The sequence below is a fragment of the Vombatus ursinus genome, unplaced genomic scaffold (assembly GCF_900497805.2).
Source record: "Vombatus ursinus unplaced genomic scaffold, bare-nosed wombat genome assembly UNPS02014775.1, whole genome shotgun sequence".
NCBI classification, from domain to species: Eukaryota; Metazoa; Chordata; class Mammalia; order Diprotodontia; family Vombatidae; genus Vombatus; species Vombatus ursinus.
In genome coordinates, this window is record NW_020954553.1 from 11,568,482 (window position 1) to 11,584,726 (window position 16,245).

General features: G+C 51.0%; 1 protein-coding gene across 1 annotated transcript; it reads left to right on the plus strand.

Annotated features, from left to right (window-relative positions):
• Positions 1-2,937: 2,937 nt before the first annotated feature.
• On the plus strand, positions 2,938-13,704 carry FHL3 (four and a half LIM domains 3). The gene is made up of 6 exons (XM_027864621.1): positions 2,938-3,018; positions 11,303-11,474; positions 11,714-11,888; positions 12,019-12,188; positions 12,511-12,697; positions 12,888-13,704. Exons 2-6 carry the CDS (start codon positions 11,319-11,321, stop codon positions 13,040-13,042), a joined length of 843 nt encoding a protein of 280 aa, XP_027720422.1. The 5' UTR covers positions 2,938-3,018; positions 11,303-11,318; the 3' UTR covers positions 13,043-13,704.
• Positions 13,705-16,245: the final 2,541 nt, after the last annotated feature.

A 16,245-nucleotide genomic window follows, 5' to 3' on the forward strand; every position in this document is an offset into this window, starting at 1 on the left:
TAATATCATAGTGTACCACCTAGCCCAGTACAGTGGAATGAGTGTTGTATTTAAAGTCAAAGGGCCCAGGTGCAAATTCCACCACTGCTATTACCTACATGCCCCTAAGCAAGTCTCTTGGCCTCGGTTTCCCCATCTGTTAGGCAGTTAAATGAGATGGCCTCTAAGGTTCCTTCCAGCATGAAATCCATGATGTAAGTCAGAAGACCTGGATTCTAGCCCTGGCTCTGCTGCTTGTTCCAAATGAGACCTCAATTTCACTCTCTGTAAAATGAGCGATGGCACTCCATCATGTCTGAGCTGCCTTCCAGATCTGACCTATGTTGTAAGGCTCTTTACCACTCTAACATGCTGTGGTACTCTGTGGTCTAAGGTTCCTTCCAGATCTGATGCTCTCTGAATCTCTTCCATTCTTTCCTGCCATTCCACTCCCTAGCCTCCCAGCCCTGCAACAACTCAACCTCCTTCATTCAGTCATGAACCTTTAGTTTCTTCTCCATTACCTTCTTCCCTAAAAGGACCAGGATCCTAGAATCCATTCCAGTCTTCAGTGCTCCCTTTCTGCCCAGTGTTCCATCCCCTCCCCAGGGCAGAATCCCTTCCCTCTAAGTGGTCAGGCTCTCCCCAGTAGACCAGACCACAAGACAATGGCCAAAAGCTTAGACCTCCAGTACTCCAGTATTGATGCCTCCTCATGGATCATTCCAGTTGAAAGGAAACTTAGACCATCTAGGTCAACCCCCTCATTTTACAGATGAGGAAATTGGGGCACAGACATTGAAAAGGATCTGCCCCACGACCACATGAAAAGACTTACAGGCCAGGCTTTCCTTCACCACAGGGCTCAGAATAAATTTAGCACTGTTCTGAATCCCTTGGGTCTAGAGAAAAAAAGAAGCAGAATTAGAGGCCAAGAGCCTCAGAATGGAAAGAAACCTAATGGGGGTGGGAGTGGAGGGGGGCTGGAGAGACTCTCCTGGGATTTGAATTTCTGTTCTTAATTGTCCCTGGAGCCAGTTTATCTGGGAGGTTATTTCCAGGATCAGTTTGTTGTCTCTTTATTTTGCAAACAGCCCCAGCAGTGCCTCCTCACTTCCCCCACTTTCCCTCCCCCAATCACTCAGGGGCTATTTATTTCTGGTGACAAGCCCCATCGTCCCTTGGTGGGGGTGTTTCAAAGCATTGGAGGGGACAGGGTGTCACTGGCAGCAGGCAGGCAGTCACCCAGCCTCCTATGGCACAGGAGAAGGTTGGAGCAAAAAAAGCTCCAACACCCCCACCCCCAGCCACTGGCCTTTCTCTCTTGCTTCTCTAAAAGCACTGGGATCAAGGGATCAAGGATCATCAGGCTCTCCCCAGGGCTTCAAAGGTCAAGGCTATTTCTGGACACTGGGGAAACAGAGGCAGTAGAGTCAGGATATTTTTGGTGTCAGAGATGGGGCCAGAGGGTAGGTTGGAGAAAGAAGGCATCTCCCTCCCTTCTACAACCCCCCCTCCCCCTACACACACACACACACACACACACACACACACACACTCTCTCTCTCTCTCTCACTCACACACACACTTTCACTGCAGCACTCATAACTTTTAAATAAAGAACTCTGGAAGGTCACAGATCCATCTGCAGGAATCCTTCCTGCTGTCACCACTATGAGTAGCAGGAGTATGTCCCCCCCACCTCTCCAGTCACCAAGGGAGAATTATATATTACCCATGTAACTTTGGGGGAGTCTACTTGTTCTCTCAACCTGCTTTTTTCTGTAAAATGGGAAAGCTACGAGGTACCCTGGTACAGTGGGAAAACCACTGACTGTAGTCAGAGCCCTGGGTTCAAATACCACCAAAGATGACTGTAGACAAGTCTCCAGGCCTCAGTTTCCCCACCTATTACAATGAGGAGATTACAGTAGATGACCTCAGAGGTCCCTTTCAGCTCTAGGTCTATGATACTATGACTAGCTGTTCTCTAAATGCCCTTCCAGCCTTAAATCTAGCAGTTTTATGACCTGAGACAGCAACATGCCCCTACCCTTGCTATGGCTAGAGCCAGGCTAACCCCAGCTGAGCCCCCCACCCACCCACCCAAGCTGTGGGATCTAACTTGTGCTCCCTAGTCATATTGGGCTAGGGATCTAGGGGACAAAAGACACCTCCACCCCACCCACAGGAAGGAATTCCTTGAGGCCATACTCAGATTCTTAGAGTAGAGGCAAGAAAGATTCCACCATGGAAAACAGGAGAGATCAGTGGATAGTGAGTGAGTCAGAGGACCTGGTATGGTGGGAAATGCACAAGATTTGGAATCCTATTTTCTGGCTTCAAATCCTTGTTCTATCACTCTTTGTCACTTGGGCAAATCCCTCAGGGCCTCAGTTTCTTCATTTGTAAAATGAAGGGTTTGGACTTAGATGCCCTATAAAAGTCCCTACCAGCTCTAAATCTCTGAGCAGATGGTTCAAATCCTAGCCCTGCTATCTACCACCTATATGATTTAGGCAAGGCACTTATACCCTCTGCGCCTCAGTTTCTCAAGATGCAAAATGAAAGGATTGGGCTAGATTAACAAAGCTCTATATTAAATCTGAAGGCTCAGACCCCACCTGATAATACTTCCTAACCCTTAGCCAGAGAAGCCAGAGCAAGGGTCTCCGAAAAGCCCTGGGAAGGCTTTCAATTCAAAATGCCTACTATGTGCTAGGCCATAGTCTGAGGCCCAAGGTCAGAGGAGGACCAGCACAGATAGGCCAGACTTGGGGAAGGGGACTCGGGGAGGGGCTCTGGTCGAGGGGGCGGGGTCCCAGGTTGTAGGGGGGAGAGCAACAAGGACGGGGGTGGGTCCAAGAGGCACTGGGCAGAGTTGGGGGGAGGGGGGCCGGGGGCGGGGTCCGGGCTGGGCTGGGCGGGCTCCCGCCCTCACTTCCTCCGGGAGGGGTTAGGGACGTTGCGCTCAGAGTCGCCCACACAGTCTCTGGACAGGAGTCGCCTGAGCCGCGAGTCCGGCCCCGGCCCCCCCAGGTAAGAGCCACCGCCCCGCGCACGGCGGCGGGCAGAAAGACTCGGCCAACTGGGACCCTACCCCAGCACCCCGCCCTCGGCCCCAGCTGCGGCTGCGCCCCTTCCTCCACCCCATCAAGCCTCCTGGCTAGACTCTACCCTTGAATTTGCCCCCAGCCCCACGTCCCGGGCCGATCAGTCCCCTCCTGCTGGGGCCGTGCTCTCCTGCTGGGACAGGAAGGTGTGGCGGGAGTAGGGGGCGCGGGGAGCGGAGGAGAGTTCCCGAGTGGCACACAAAGGGTTAACGGCAGCTGTTTCTCTGCCTGTCCCCGGCTTGCTTGCCTGCTTGCCCAGGTCCCAGCTTCCGAGCGCCCCCAGAGCCCGGGAGACCGTGCCGAGCCGAGCTACCTAGTCGAGGCCGGGTATGGGAGTGAGCTCCCCGCTGCCGAAACCCCACTGACATCTTCCCCTTCTCCGCCCTTTCCCAACGGCCGCTGTCTGTGCCCTCCCGCTGGGAACCGGCCGGCTAGTTTCTGGCCAGACTCTACCTTGGGGGACAAGGAAGGGAGGCTGGGAGTGGGGAGGGGAGGCTCCCGCTGTCTCACTGGGTGTGGGACTGCTGTGGGGAGCCAAGCTGGAGAAGGAAGAGACAGAAACTCGGAGACACCCAGAGACTGAGACACAATTGAGAGACTAAGATGGAGGAGGCATCAGGCAAAGAGAAACAGACCCACAGAGACTCCCGAGTGAGACAGACATACCTGGCTAGCCCCAAACTTCTATCTTCCACTTCAAATCTCTGTCCTAGTGCCTCAGCCCCAGGGGAGAAAGACTGAATGAACTGGCTGTCCCTGGGCCCATGGGAGCTTCATCCATCCTTCCCTTACCAAGCCTTTTCCTTTCCCAAGCAGCTTTGTCCTTCCAGGCCCCCATGGGGAGGGGGGAGGAAAGAGGAGAATTTAGGTTTGGTGCCAGGCAGCTGGTAAGAGAGAGGGAGGGAGGGAGAGGGAGAGAGAGAGAGAGAGAGAGAGAGAGAGAGAAAGTGTGTGAGTGTTAAATTTCTCCTCTTGAGTATTCTGTCAACAAACCCACCAACTCCTGGAATCTGGGGAAGGGGAGGAAAGGCGGAGGGGGGCAGAGAGAGAAGGTTGTAGTCCTAGTCACAGCTGAGGGGTGGGGGGCAGGGCAGGTTCTCTGCTAGCCAGTGGGGAAATAAATGTCCTCACATTTGTATGCTCTTCCAAACAGTGGAGTAGTTAGTGGGTATAATGGGAAACTTTATTTGCATGAACATTTAGGGAACTGGGAGTGTCTGGCCCTCTGTGATAGAGGAAGCAAGGGGAACCTAGATCCTAACCCCGTTAATGTTCTCTGCCTTCTGGATAGCTTGGCTGAAACATTTCCAAATCTCTCCTCTTCCCTGAGAACTCAGTATTGGCAGCCTCTTGGCAGCCAGAGGTTCCTGTAGAGCTCAGAGGGGATCCACAAGGTGTGTCAAAAACGAGGAGGAGAGAGAGATGGCTGGGTGACCCTGGAGTCCAGGGTTTGGTAAAGAGTGGCTTTTCCACTGGAGCTAAGCAGGCTGGACCTGAGGGAATACCTGGGCTTCTGCTTGATTCCCATGCTGAACAGACTGGTCAGGGAGCCCTTCCCACATTTTTGCCCCTAGAGAGGGGCTCCATTCTTTGGTTATAGAACACAACACTTTAGTTCAATTCACCAAATATTTATTACCAAATGACTACTACATACAAGGCACTATGCTGGATTCCAAGAACACAAGGAAGACAATTACTACGTCCACTGCCCCTACCTGGCCAGAACTTAGAATCTACTATGGGGCATGTGACTCAGTGGAAACAAAACTGAGCCTCCTACTAGAGATAATGTGATAGGAACAAAGGAGAGTTGGACCAAGTGCTATGAGAAATTTAAGAAGGGAGAACACACACAGAAGGCACTCCCTCTTAGGGGGAAGAGTCCCAGGCTTGGACCAAAGCCTAGGAGGGGATGGAGTGTCTCTCATCTTCGATACCCAACACTGCCACCACCACTGCACTGGGGAAATTCAAAGCCTGCCCACTCCTGGGCGTAAAGAGTCGGTATTATAGGATCCTGCCTCTGGCTGTGCAGACAGGATTCTAGGAGTTAAGAAGGCACTAAAATGGCTCTGTGTAGATCTCAGAACTGAGATTTCTCCTTTGTAGCCCTGATACCCTGGAGGAAGAGGGAATCAAATACACCGGAACTCTGCGTTCTGGTGACTTCTTGTCGTCCACCCCCACCCCATCCTGGCATGCACCTAGGTTTGTGGGGCAGAAAGCTGCCCAGAAAGGAAATGGAGGGTATAAAGTGGGGAGGGGGGAGGAGAGAAGAGAGTGACCTGGAGGGCCTTTAAATCTCATCCACAAGGATTGGCTACTCCAGCTGCACCAGATAGAGCAGACAGGCTTGGTAGTGTGTGGTATATGGAGCGTTGGTCCAGAAGTCGGCTAGACCTGGGTTCAAGTGCTGCTGTTGGCAGCTAAGGATAGTAACATCTATTGCTGCTGCCTCAAAGGATTAGTGAGAATTTAATAAAATAATCTATGGTAAGTGCTTTATGAATGCCAGCTACTCTGATTCCCCCCTCCCCCCAACCCAGGAGGGGAAACCCCTTGTCTCAGGAGCTGGAGGCCAGGCCAGGGAGGAAGGAAAGGGTCCTGAACACTCCCAGACGGATGTCCGGCCACACACCTGCACTGACCACTCTTACATGTGGTGTTGAATGGCCAAGCAGAGCTTCAGATGCTGGGCCAAAGAAAGCATGGGCTGGGGGGAAGGGGGGAGGAATGGGGAGAATAGAGGTGTCCAGGCCAGAGGGGAGGAACATTCTGGAGAGTAAGAATCAGCTTCCCCCAGAGTTCTCTCAGTTTTGCATGTACCCTTTTCCAGAGGGGTCTTCCCCTTTGTACAGAAGAGGAAACTGAGTCACAGAGCAATAGTCCCTGAAGAACAAGTTCAGGAATCTTAATAGAGTCCCATATTGCCTGATAAACCTGCTGATGGAGACTTTAGTCAAGTAAGCATTGATTCCCTGTAGCAGAACTACATACACCCTGCACCCTAGAGGAACAGAAGTAGATTGCCCATATCTGGGAGTTCCTCCCCAAACTACCATGGCACAAAGGACTGACCTGAACTCCTGAGTGCCAGGGAAGGATTGTCCCTAGAAAGGATCACTGCAGTCAGGGTAGTCTGACAGGGAATCCCTGTTCCCCAGAAATGACTGATCCCCAAAGGAACCTCAGCTCTTTCCCTGGTTTCTTTCCCCTAAATCCATTCTCCCTATCACTATTTCAGGAAGGGGACTCTGAGGCCACTTAGCCCAACTCCCATAGCTGGAGGGTGACCAGTGTACCCCACCAACCTGGGATGAGCTCCGCTCATCAGAGTGAGGTCTGTTGGAGAGGAAACCTCCACTGAGGGGAAGGAGAAGGGGTTCTTTTATTCCTTGAAGGCGGGGGAGAGCCAGTCTCCTGTCCTGTTTGTAGCTCTCTCTCCCTAGCTGTCCCTGTGCAGCTTGGTCTCAACTGTGGCAGGGGAGGGGAATAGAAGGGTCGCTGTGGAGAGGAATGAGGGATAGCATTTAGGGAAGTGTGATGGTACGGGGGAAGGGTGGGGAGGTGCAAAGATAAAATAAGAGGAGCTGAAGGGGAAACTGAGGGGAGGAGTGAGGACTAAAGGAGTAACTAGACATGTGTTGGGGAGTAGGGTAGACTAATGTAATGGGAGGCTTGAAGGTAACCTGAGGAGGGATTGAGAGAGGTGTGAAGGACAGCTAGCTGGCCAGACTACTTTTCCCCCATAGAATCAGATGCTTTGGTCTCTGTCCCTTTAACTTCCCCGGCTTTTCTCTGCCTCTGCCCCAGGGCCTTCCCATCTTCTCCTCCTCCTACTTCCAGCCCCTTCCTGTCCCACTCTGTTACCTTTCTCTGTCTCACCCCAGGCTGGGTTCCAGGTGCCCCAAGGAGGTCAGACTTGAGGCTAGGGGCAAGGAGACTGGTGTCTAGCTAGGGGTCTTCTGTCTTAGAAGCTTCTGAGAAGGGAGTTGGGGTAACCTGGGACCCTCTCTCCCCCCAGTCCCCAGTCTCATCGACTCCAGCTCCTGCGCCTGCTGCAAAGGCAGCTGCGCTGATGACCTCACCCCACAAACACGCTTTGTTCCTGAGAAAATGGAAACTGTCTGAGGTTTGGGGGCCGGGTGTCTGCAGCCACAGCTCCTAGGGCTCCCCTCCTTCCGCCTCCCCTCCCTTCCCCCCCTAAGCCCAGCTGGGAGCCAAGGGGAAGTAAGATTTAGATCTAGGAAGATAAGATAATGGGAGCTCACTTTTTATGTGGCTCTTTAATGTTCACAAACTGCTTTTTTCTTGACAACTATGAGGAAGGCAGAGCAGGTTATTACTGCTGCCATTTTACAGATGAGAAAACTGAGGTTCAGAGAGATAGAATGATTTGTCCAAGGTCATATAACTTGGTAACCAAAGTTGAGTGGCAGAATTGGAACTCAAACCCAAGTACCCTGGGGCTAAATTCAGTGCTTTTTCCCACTATAAAACACCATCTTTGTCTCCCTCACTCCAAACGCAAATTCTTCTTTATCTGTCCCCCTCAGAGGCTAGGAGGAGGGGGGGAAGGAATGACCTTACAGCCTTGTAAGGAGCAGCTTAGCCAGTCCTAAAGTCTGAGGAGTGCCTTGCCAGGGTCTCAAGAAGGCGAATGAGATCAGGAATGGTTAGGGTACGGGCAGTGAATGACCCATGTGAGATAGAGACTGTGCACGGCACGCCTTCTCCCTCTCTCCCTACCCGTCTCTCTCTCTTTTTTCTCTCCATTTGCTAGTGAATTTTGACATCTGGCCATCTGCGCTCCCCACAGATGCTGCATATGTTTGACACCAAGACTGCCAGTTCATGCTGTGGGAAAACAAATGGACCTGAGTGGCTGGAGGCCTGGGGAGTGAAGGGGATGGAGGCAGGCTAGGAGAAAGGGCTGGGAATGCAGAGGCTTCTGGAATCCTAACTGTGCCCCCTCAACTTTTGAAAGGCTTCCCACGTTGGATTCTCACCCTTGGGTTTCATTCTCTTTGTTGCCACCTCCTCCCATCTTCAGCCAGTCAATCAACAAGCATTAATTAAGTGTCTGCCATGTGCCAGGCACTTTGCTAAGTGCTGGGGATGAAGAGAAGAAAATGAAATAACACCTGCCTTCATGGAGTTTACATTCCACTAGAACAAGTGGAACCCTTGTTCCCCTAACCCCTGCAATCTGTGAACTTTATTTATTTATTTATTTGGCAATTGGGGTTAAGTGGCTTGCCCAGGGTCACACGGCTAGTAAGTGTCAAGTGTTTGGTCTGAGACCGAATTTGAACTCGAGTCCTCCTGACTTCAGGGCTGGTGCTCTAGCCACTTCGCCACCTAGCTGCCCCTTGTGAACTTTATTCTTGAAAAATATTTTGATAAGCATATCCTAATATAATTGTTTTCCTTTGTATTTCTATGTATTTTACACATTTAAAAATGTGATTCTGAGAAGGGGTCCATGACACAGAAATTAAGAACCCCTGCACTAGAGGGATGCAACATGTTCACAGATAAGTAAACACAAGGTATATACAAAATAAATATACAGTAAAAAAGTAGGGTTCTAATAGTGGGACAGAGGTGAGAGGAAGCAACCTGTGGCATCTCCTCTCTTTTTTCCTGGGCATGGACCATAAGGAGCAATTACATCTCCCTCATCACCTACCCCATAAGTGTCCAGCTGCTAGTGTCCTCCCTCCAGAAATTCCTTTCCACTTACTTTGTATATTATTATTAGCAGGATTATATAAGGCCCACATTCACTTATAGGTCACCTCTCAGCCTGCTACTTAAGTAGTACTTTACTCCAAGCTCTAAGGTAATCTAGGAGTATATTTATTTATTTCCTCATTAATAACATTTAATGTAGCTATCAATAAACTAAGCTCAAGGCCCAACCTCAGTTCATCAAATATCATTTATTTAATAAACAATAGATATCTCTTTTCTGAATTATAGTTATTTGTATATCTTTATATATTAAGTTCCTTAATTTCATAAGATTAAATAAAAATATTTTAGCTTACAGTCGTATTCACCTCCAACCATCAATGTAACTGCAGATTACTTCTCCTTACTTCTGGAAACATAGGTCCACCATTCAGTTCACTCAAGATCCCAAATAAAGTCTCTTCTCAAGAAATCTTATCATCTTCTTTGAAAATCAATAGTTTAAGGGGGCAGCTAGGTGGCGCAGTAGAGAGAACACCGGCCCTGAAGTCAGGAGGACCTGAGTTCAAATGCCACCTCAGACCAAACACTTGACACCAGCTGTGTGACCCTGGGCAAATCACTTAACCCCAATTGCCTTTAAAAGAAGAAGAAGAAGAAGAAGAAAGAAAATCAATGGTTTAAACAATACCATCAAGAAAAAGGACATCTCCATCTTCTTTCTGCCTTTAACTTCTTTCAAGCCATCACTGAATAGTCTCTCCCAACACAGTTAAAACAGCAATTTCCACAATTCATTTGGCTTTTACAGCTATGTTACCTATAGCCTCTGTGGGAAAAGTTTTTGAAACAGACACTGTCAAGGTTATGTATGTACATGTTGTCTTTACACCTAGAATGCAAGCGCCTTCAGGGCAGGGACTGTTTCATATCTGTCTTCTGATCCTCAGCACCTAGCATGGTCCCTGACACACAGTAGGTACTTCATAAATGCTTGTTGATTGAGCATAGATTTAGAACTAAGAGGAACTTAGAGACAATTAGTTTAACACTCTAACTTCCCCCTTTGCAACCTTTAAAGCACCGTATAATAATGGCTAGCTCTTATTTCACTGATGAGGAAACCAAGGGCTTGAATATAAATGAGAAGTGAATTAACAGGGGCGGATAGGTGTTTGGGTTCTGGGCAGCTGTAGTACACAGAGCACTGGCCCTGGAGTCAGGAGGAACTGAGTTCAAACTCAGACTCAGACACTGGACACTTACTAGCTGTGTGTCCCTGGTCAAGTCACTTAACCCCGATTGCCTCGCCCCCCCCTCCAAAAATTAGCTTACCCAATGTCAAACAAGTAATATTACAGCTATGATTTGAACCCCAAACTTCAAATCCAACACCCTTTCTAATAATATACTACACTGCTTCCTTTTCTCTGACCCCTGAGCTGTGTTCTCTCTGACACCCACCCTGGCATCTAGTCTTAGGCTGAAGTCTCTCCTTGGTCTCTCTACAACCTTGGGCACCAGAATCATAGTTTGCTCCCAAAATAATAAGGTCTCCTTGGTGCTCTCTCAGGGCCTGGGAAAGGGGTAAAATTCTGCATCAGATCTTCGAGGGGGAGCTAAGACAGTTGTTAAGATGGGGCAGAGAGGAAGCCTGACTTAGTGTCACTCTGCCCCCTTACCCAGATCAGTCACCAGGGAAGGAAAGCCTGAGGGTGGGGGGAAGTAGTGAGGGGGGTGGGTAGTGGAAGGAACTCCTCAGAGCTAGGACAGGAAGTGAGTCATTGGTGGGGGAGGGGGGTTCGTCCCTCCATCAGTCTCTGCTAGGACCCAATTAGGAAGCAGTCTCTTCTTCCTGTCCCTGACTGACCCCTCTCCCCTGGAGATTCAGAGGGAGAAGACGGGGAGCCCTCCACACACCAACTATGTATGTCCATATCCCCCAGGACTTCTCTATAGCCTTAAGCCACTCAGCCCCTTATCCCTCCTTTCTCAGGACCAGAGCTGAAGTGGAGTGTTGCCTTAAGATTTCAAAGGCAATTCCCCCCCCCCCCCCCCCGTTCTTTCCTCAACACACTTCAGTCAATTCTGGCTTTCCCCTTCTAGGGTTACTCTGACTTCTGCTTCCCCTGCTTGGGGTGGTCTAAGCTCCCCTACTTAGCCCCAGAGCCGAGAAAAGACTAGGCAAGTTTTGAAAATTGGGGCACTTGGGACTTAAATACCATACGATAAATACCTGCAGGCCAAAGAGAGTGAAATGTTCTGGCATTAACAATCTGTGTGTCTAAGACAGAAGACCGAAAACACAGCAGCTCTTATTCCACCATCCTGAACCATGAGGACTACCCACCTTGCCTACCTCCGAGGCCGTTCTAGCCCAGCTCCACGCTGGCCTTCTTATTTCACTGAGGAGATCTGAAGGACTCGACTGTTTCTCAGTTCCCATTGCACCTGTGTGACCCATCTCCTCAAGCCATAACCCCTGACTCCTCTGTGATCTCTCTCTTCAGGGCCCTTGACACCACCATGAGTGAGGCCTTCGACTGTACCAAGTGTGGGGAGTCCCTGTATGGCCGGAAATATATCCAGGCAGAGGGCGGCCCCCACTGTGTTCCCTGCTATGATGGCACCTTCGCCAACACATGCGCTGAGTGCAAGGAGCTTATTGGGCATGACTCTCGGGTGAGGATGGGCACCAGCTGCCAAGCTGGCTTTGGTTTCCAGATACTTAGGTTCCGTCTCAAATCTATTCTGGGCTTCATTTTCCTTATCTGAGAAATGGGCAAAGGCCTTTGTGCCTCAGGGGAGGACAGTGAAGAAGGATCTGTCCAGGAGAATGCCGTGTGGCCTTGGGAATGGTGGGGAGTTTGGGTTGACCCTAAACCCACGTGTGTTATTCCTCTCCCTGTGTCCCAACACAGGAACTGTTCTATGAAGATCGGCACTACCACGAAGGCTGCTTTCGCTGCTGCCGCTGTGAGAAGTCCCTGGCAGACGAGCCTTTTACTTGCCAGGACAACGAGCTGTTGTGTAATGAGTGTTATTGCAGCGCCTTCTCCTCCCAGTGCTCGGCCTGTGGGGAGACCGTCATGCCTGGTATGGGCATGGGGGCAGAGATGGGGAGGATGGGCATGGCATGGCCGTGTTGGGCATGCAGTGAGAGTGGAGTCCCTGAAGGAAGGGGCTGTGCCATTCTGTCCTTTGACCCCTTCTCCCTCCCAACCAGGGTCTCGGAAGCTAGAGTACGGGGGTCAGACCTGGCACGAACACTGCTTCCTCTGCAGCGGCTGTGAGCAGCCCCTAGGCTCCCGCTCCTTTGTGCCTGACAAGGGTGCTCACTACTGCGTGCCCTGCTACGAAAGCAAATTTGCCCCTCGATGTGCCCGCTGCAGCAAGGTAAGATCAGGCAGGGGTTTGGGGAGGAGGACACACAGATGTGGAAGATGGGGGTCAGGGCTCTGGACCCAGGGGTTGGTATCTCTAAAATGTCCAGCTCCTTCCCGTATCAGCTTCCCAAGGCTTTGCTCTGTCTCCTAAGAGGATCTAGCGAATGATGCAGGGTAGTACCCCCTCTACCCTAGGCCAATATCCTACATCCAGTCCCATGCTCCCTGACCCTGGCTCCCTGATTCCATATCCTGTATGTTTCCAAACTCATATTTCCTGTAGCCCTCTGACCTTAGTGTCATGCCCCCTGATTGTGTCCCTGTCCCACCAGACACTGACACAAGGTGGAGTGACTTATCGTGACCAGCCCTGGCACCGAGAGTGCCTGGTCTGCACCGGGTGCCAAACCCCCCTGGCTGGCCAACAGTTCACATCCCGGGACGATGACCCCTATTGCGTGAATTGCTTTGGGGAGCTCTACGCACCGAAATGTAGCAGCTGCAAGCGGCCCATCACAGGTGGGGGGTTGGCTCCTCCTGTTGGGGAGTGGGGGTTATTATGGTAGGGGTTGGTTGGGGGGCCTTTCTCCCGGTAGATAATGGGGACCCGTCGCACTGTTGCTGGAGGAGAGGAGGGAGCCTTCTGGGAATGGGAGGAAGGTACTGGGGGATCTGATCTCACCTTTTCCATTTCCCCTGCCCCTGGCAGGTCTTGGCGGGGGCAAGTATGTGTCATTTGAGGACCGCCACTGGCACCACAGCTGCTTCTCCTGTGCCCGTTGCTCAACTTCCCTCGTGGGCCAGGGATTCATACCTGATGGAGATCAAGTTCTCTGCCAAGGATGCAGCCAAGCTGATCTCTGAGGGAGCCTCCCCGGCTGGGGACCTCCCAGGATACTCCCACCTCAAAACTGGGGTCTCCCATAAACCCAAATATCCCCTTGGTTGTCCCATCCCAAACTCAGGATGCCCCCCATTCCCACAGCTCCCCAATCCCAGCTCAGAAGGTAGTGAGCTCCCTGTTGCTGGAAGTCTTCAAGCAGAGGCTGGATGACCATTTGCTCAGGATGTTGTAGAGCAATCTTCCTGTTCAGGTAGGGGTTGGACTAAATGACCTCGGAGGTGCCTTCTAGCTCTAGGAATCAGTGGAACCTGAGACCCTCACCAAGAGCCTCCTGGCCTGCCCAAAATCCTAACCCCTAAGTCTCTACCCACAGGTCCTTAAACTTGAGATCACTCCTGCCCACAACAAACCCAGGACCGCAGGCCTCAAAACCCAAAGATTTTCTTTGTCCTCCCAGACGGCCTTAAACCCAGGCTGTATCAGCAGAGGCCTGACACAGTCCTTTCACTTTCTCATCTGCCTGAGGCTGGCTTGGCTCTGAGGACTAAACTGGGTGAGGGTGCGGGGTGAGGAGGAGAAAAGGACACAGGGCCCTTAATTGGGGCTAGGGGAGTAAAGGGGAAGGGGGAACCATTCATCCTCCCTTTCCTTTCTTGCTTCTGCAATAAAAGTGTGATGAAACCGTAGCAGTTACTTTTTGAGATGGGGGGGTTCCCCTAACCCCAGATTCCTCTTTTTGCCCAAGAACCTTTTCTCTCTCCAAACGGTACAGATGCTAAACACGTATCTGGCAGAGTCTCTAGGGAATGGTGGCCATCCCCTCTCCCCTACTGCCTCTGCTGTGGAGTGGAGCTCAGTAAAAATGATCACACCCTCTCCCTTCTCCCCAACTCACACACATATCATCTCCCACTTTTCCCAAGGCCTCGCCTCCTACTGTAGCTTAAAGGATAATTTTAATCTTCTGTCCTCTGTGGGGATGGAGAATGGTGGCAAAAATAAAAACCACTCTTCCTAGAGTGTTTCAAACTTAGAAAGTCCTTCTCTTACATTGGCTCTGTGGAAGCATCATTTTCACCATTTTACTGATAAGGCCTAGGGGCAGAAAGTGACCTCCTAGAGGTCACACATCAAGCCTCTATGAGAAGTATCCTGATTCTAACCCTCCACCCCTTCCCCTATATTAGACTTCTTAAAATACAGTGTGACCCAGGGTTATAATTTTAATAGCTCCTATCTCTGTATCCTCAGGGTTGGGGAACCTGCAGCCTCGAGGCCACATGTGACCCTTGAGGATCTAAAGGGCCACATTGTTCTGTGAAGTTTGGATTCAAAGGGCTGCACTTGAGGATCTAGAGGGCCACGTGTGGCCTTGAGGCTGCAGGTTCCCTACCCCTGGATGCCTGGCAAATAGTTGGTGCTCAATAAATGCTTGTTGATTGATTGGTTTCTGTAGCTCTTAACTGCAGTACAGTGCATAGAAGCCTGGACTTGGAACCGGGGAGCCAGAGTTGTCATCTAGACCCAGCCAGCCCAGGGCAAGTCTCAAGCTCTGCTTCAGTTTTCTCATCTGTAAAATGAGTATAATTAATAGCAACCACCTCCCAGGGTTGTGAGGATCAAATGAGATAATGTTTGTAGAGTACTTTTCCAGCCTTGAAGGGCTGTCTAAATGCTCATTATTATAATAATCTTATCCTCCCTGTGAAGTAGATAATGGATGTATAATTACTCCCATTTTAGAGATGAGGAAACTGATCCGATCCAGAGGCCTTCTTTTCACTACCGTTGGGCTACCTCCTCGTTCTCCTCTAGAAACAACCCTTTGCAACCCTCACCTCCCCTTTCCCCTCACCCTGTGCCCTTACAAAGCCCCAAAAAGGGACGAGCTAGCGAGAACAGAGGCTCCTTCCCTTTCATTGCCACAGTCAGTCTCTGGACCCCCATCATAGCTCCCTGCCCCCCGACACGGGTAGAAGTGGTGGAGGGGGGGGCGGCCAGGCTTCCCCCCCTGGGGATTCGCTCTCGGCTGCACGTTTTTAGCCAAAAAAGGCAAAGGAGCAGCTGCATGAGGCAGGAACATCTGGATGCGATTCCCGGCATGAATGGGTCACGGCCCCGCCTTCCCCTCCCGCTCCCAACGCGGGTGATTCATGGATCGGTTTGGGAGAGGGAAGAGGGCTGCCCCCAAAAATAGGAGGAGGGGGACTTAGGGAGGTCGGCGTCTGAATGACTACGCGTCCCCTCCCCCTAGGGACTTAGGGAGGCAGGAGGCGCCTGGACCCCTCCAGTTTGCCTCCGCTCCCCACCTCCCCTCATTCCCTTTCTTTCTTTCTAGCCAGCCCTCCCCCCACATCCCCCCTCCTTCAGTAACTTGACTGAAATCAGACCGCAGAAAACTTTCTAGTTCCTAGGCCCGCTTTGCGACTCTTATTTCTCTCTCTCTCCCTCCCTTTCTCTACCTCTCTCTCTCTGTGTGTCTCTCTTTGTCTCTCTCTCTGTCTCTTTCTCTCTTCCTCTCTCTCTCTCTCTCTTTCTTCTTTCTTCTCTCTCTCCCTCTCTCTACCTCTCTCTGTGTCTCTGCCTCTGTCTCTGTCTGTCTGTCTCTCTCTCTTTCTCTCTCTCTCTCTCTCTTTCTCTCTCCTCCCCATGTGACTCACAAAGACACATACACGCCTAAGGTTAGTCCAGCCGAGAATGCTAAGGGTATCTCCCTTCCCCACACCCACTAAAGGGGAGCAGAGGGGGCAAAGAAATACTACAGTAGCCTCCTAAGCAGTCCTCCGCTTCCACTGCCTTCACCCTCTAATTCAGCCTTCAGACACTACCGGATACATGAATCACATCACTTGCCCAGATAATGCTGGAGGCCAGAGACATTGGCACTGGGCGGGGACCACAGAGGTCGTTTGGTCCATCCCTTCATTTTACAAGCTGAAGAAACTGAGGCCAGGAAAGGGGAAGTGATTTGTTCATGGTCAACCACCCCCCCCCCAAAAAAAGGTGGCAGGAGGAGGATTCCAATACCGACTATCTCCTGACTCCTAGTTGCCTCCCCACTGACAACAGTCAGTATAAATTCCATTTATGGCCCTCCACAATCTAATTCCAATTGGATAGTCCAGCTTTATCTCATAGTACTCCCTTGCCTGTGCTCTGAAACAACTGTCCCTCTCTGTCATCTTGTCCTCTCGAAATCCCCATGCCTGGAATGGACTCTCTC

Bases quoted from the DNA above. Each gene is read 5' to 3' on its own strand.
- FHL3 (XM_027864621.1), top strand. From the start codon at position 11,319: ATGAGTGAGGCCTTCGACTGTACCAAGTGTGGGGAGTCCCTGTATGGC. The intron at 11,475-11,713 runs GTGAGGATGGGC...GTCCCAACACAG, and splicing joins TTATTGGGCATGACTCTCGG to GAACTGTTCTATGAAGATCG. The intron at 12,698-12,887 runs GTGGGGGGTTGG...TGCCCCTGGCAG, and splicing joins CTGCAAGCGGCCCATCACAG to GTCTTGGCGGGGGCAAGTAT.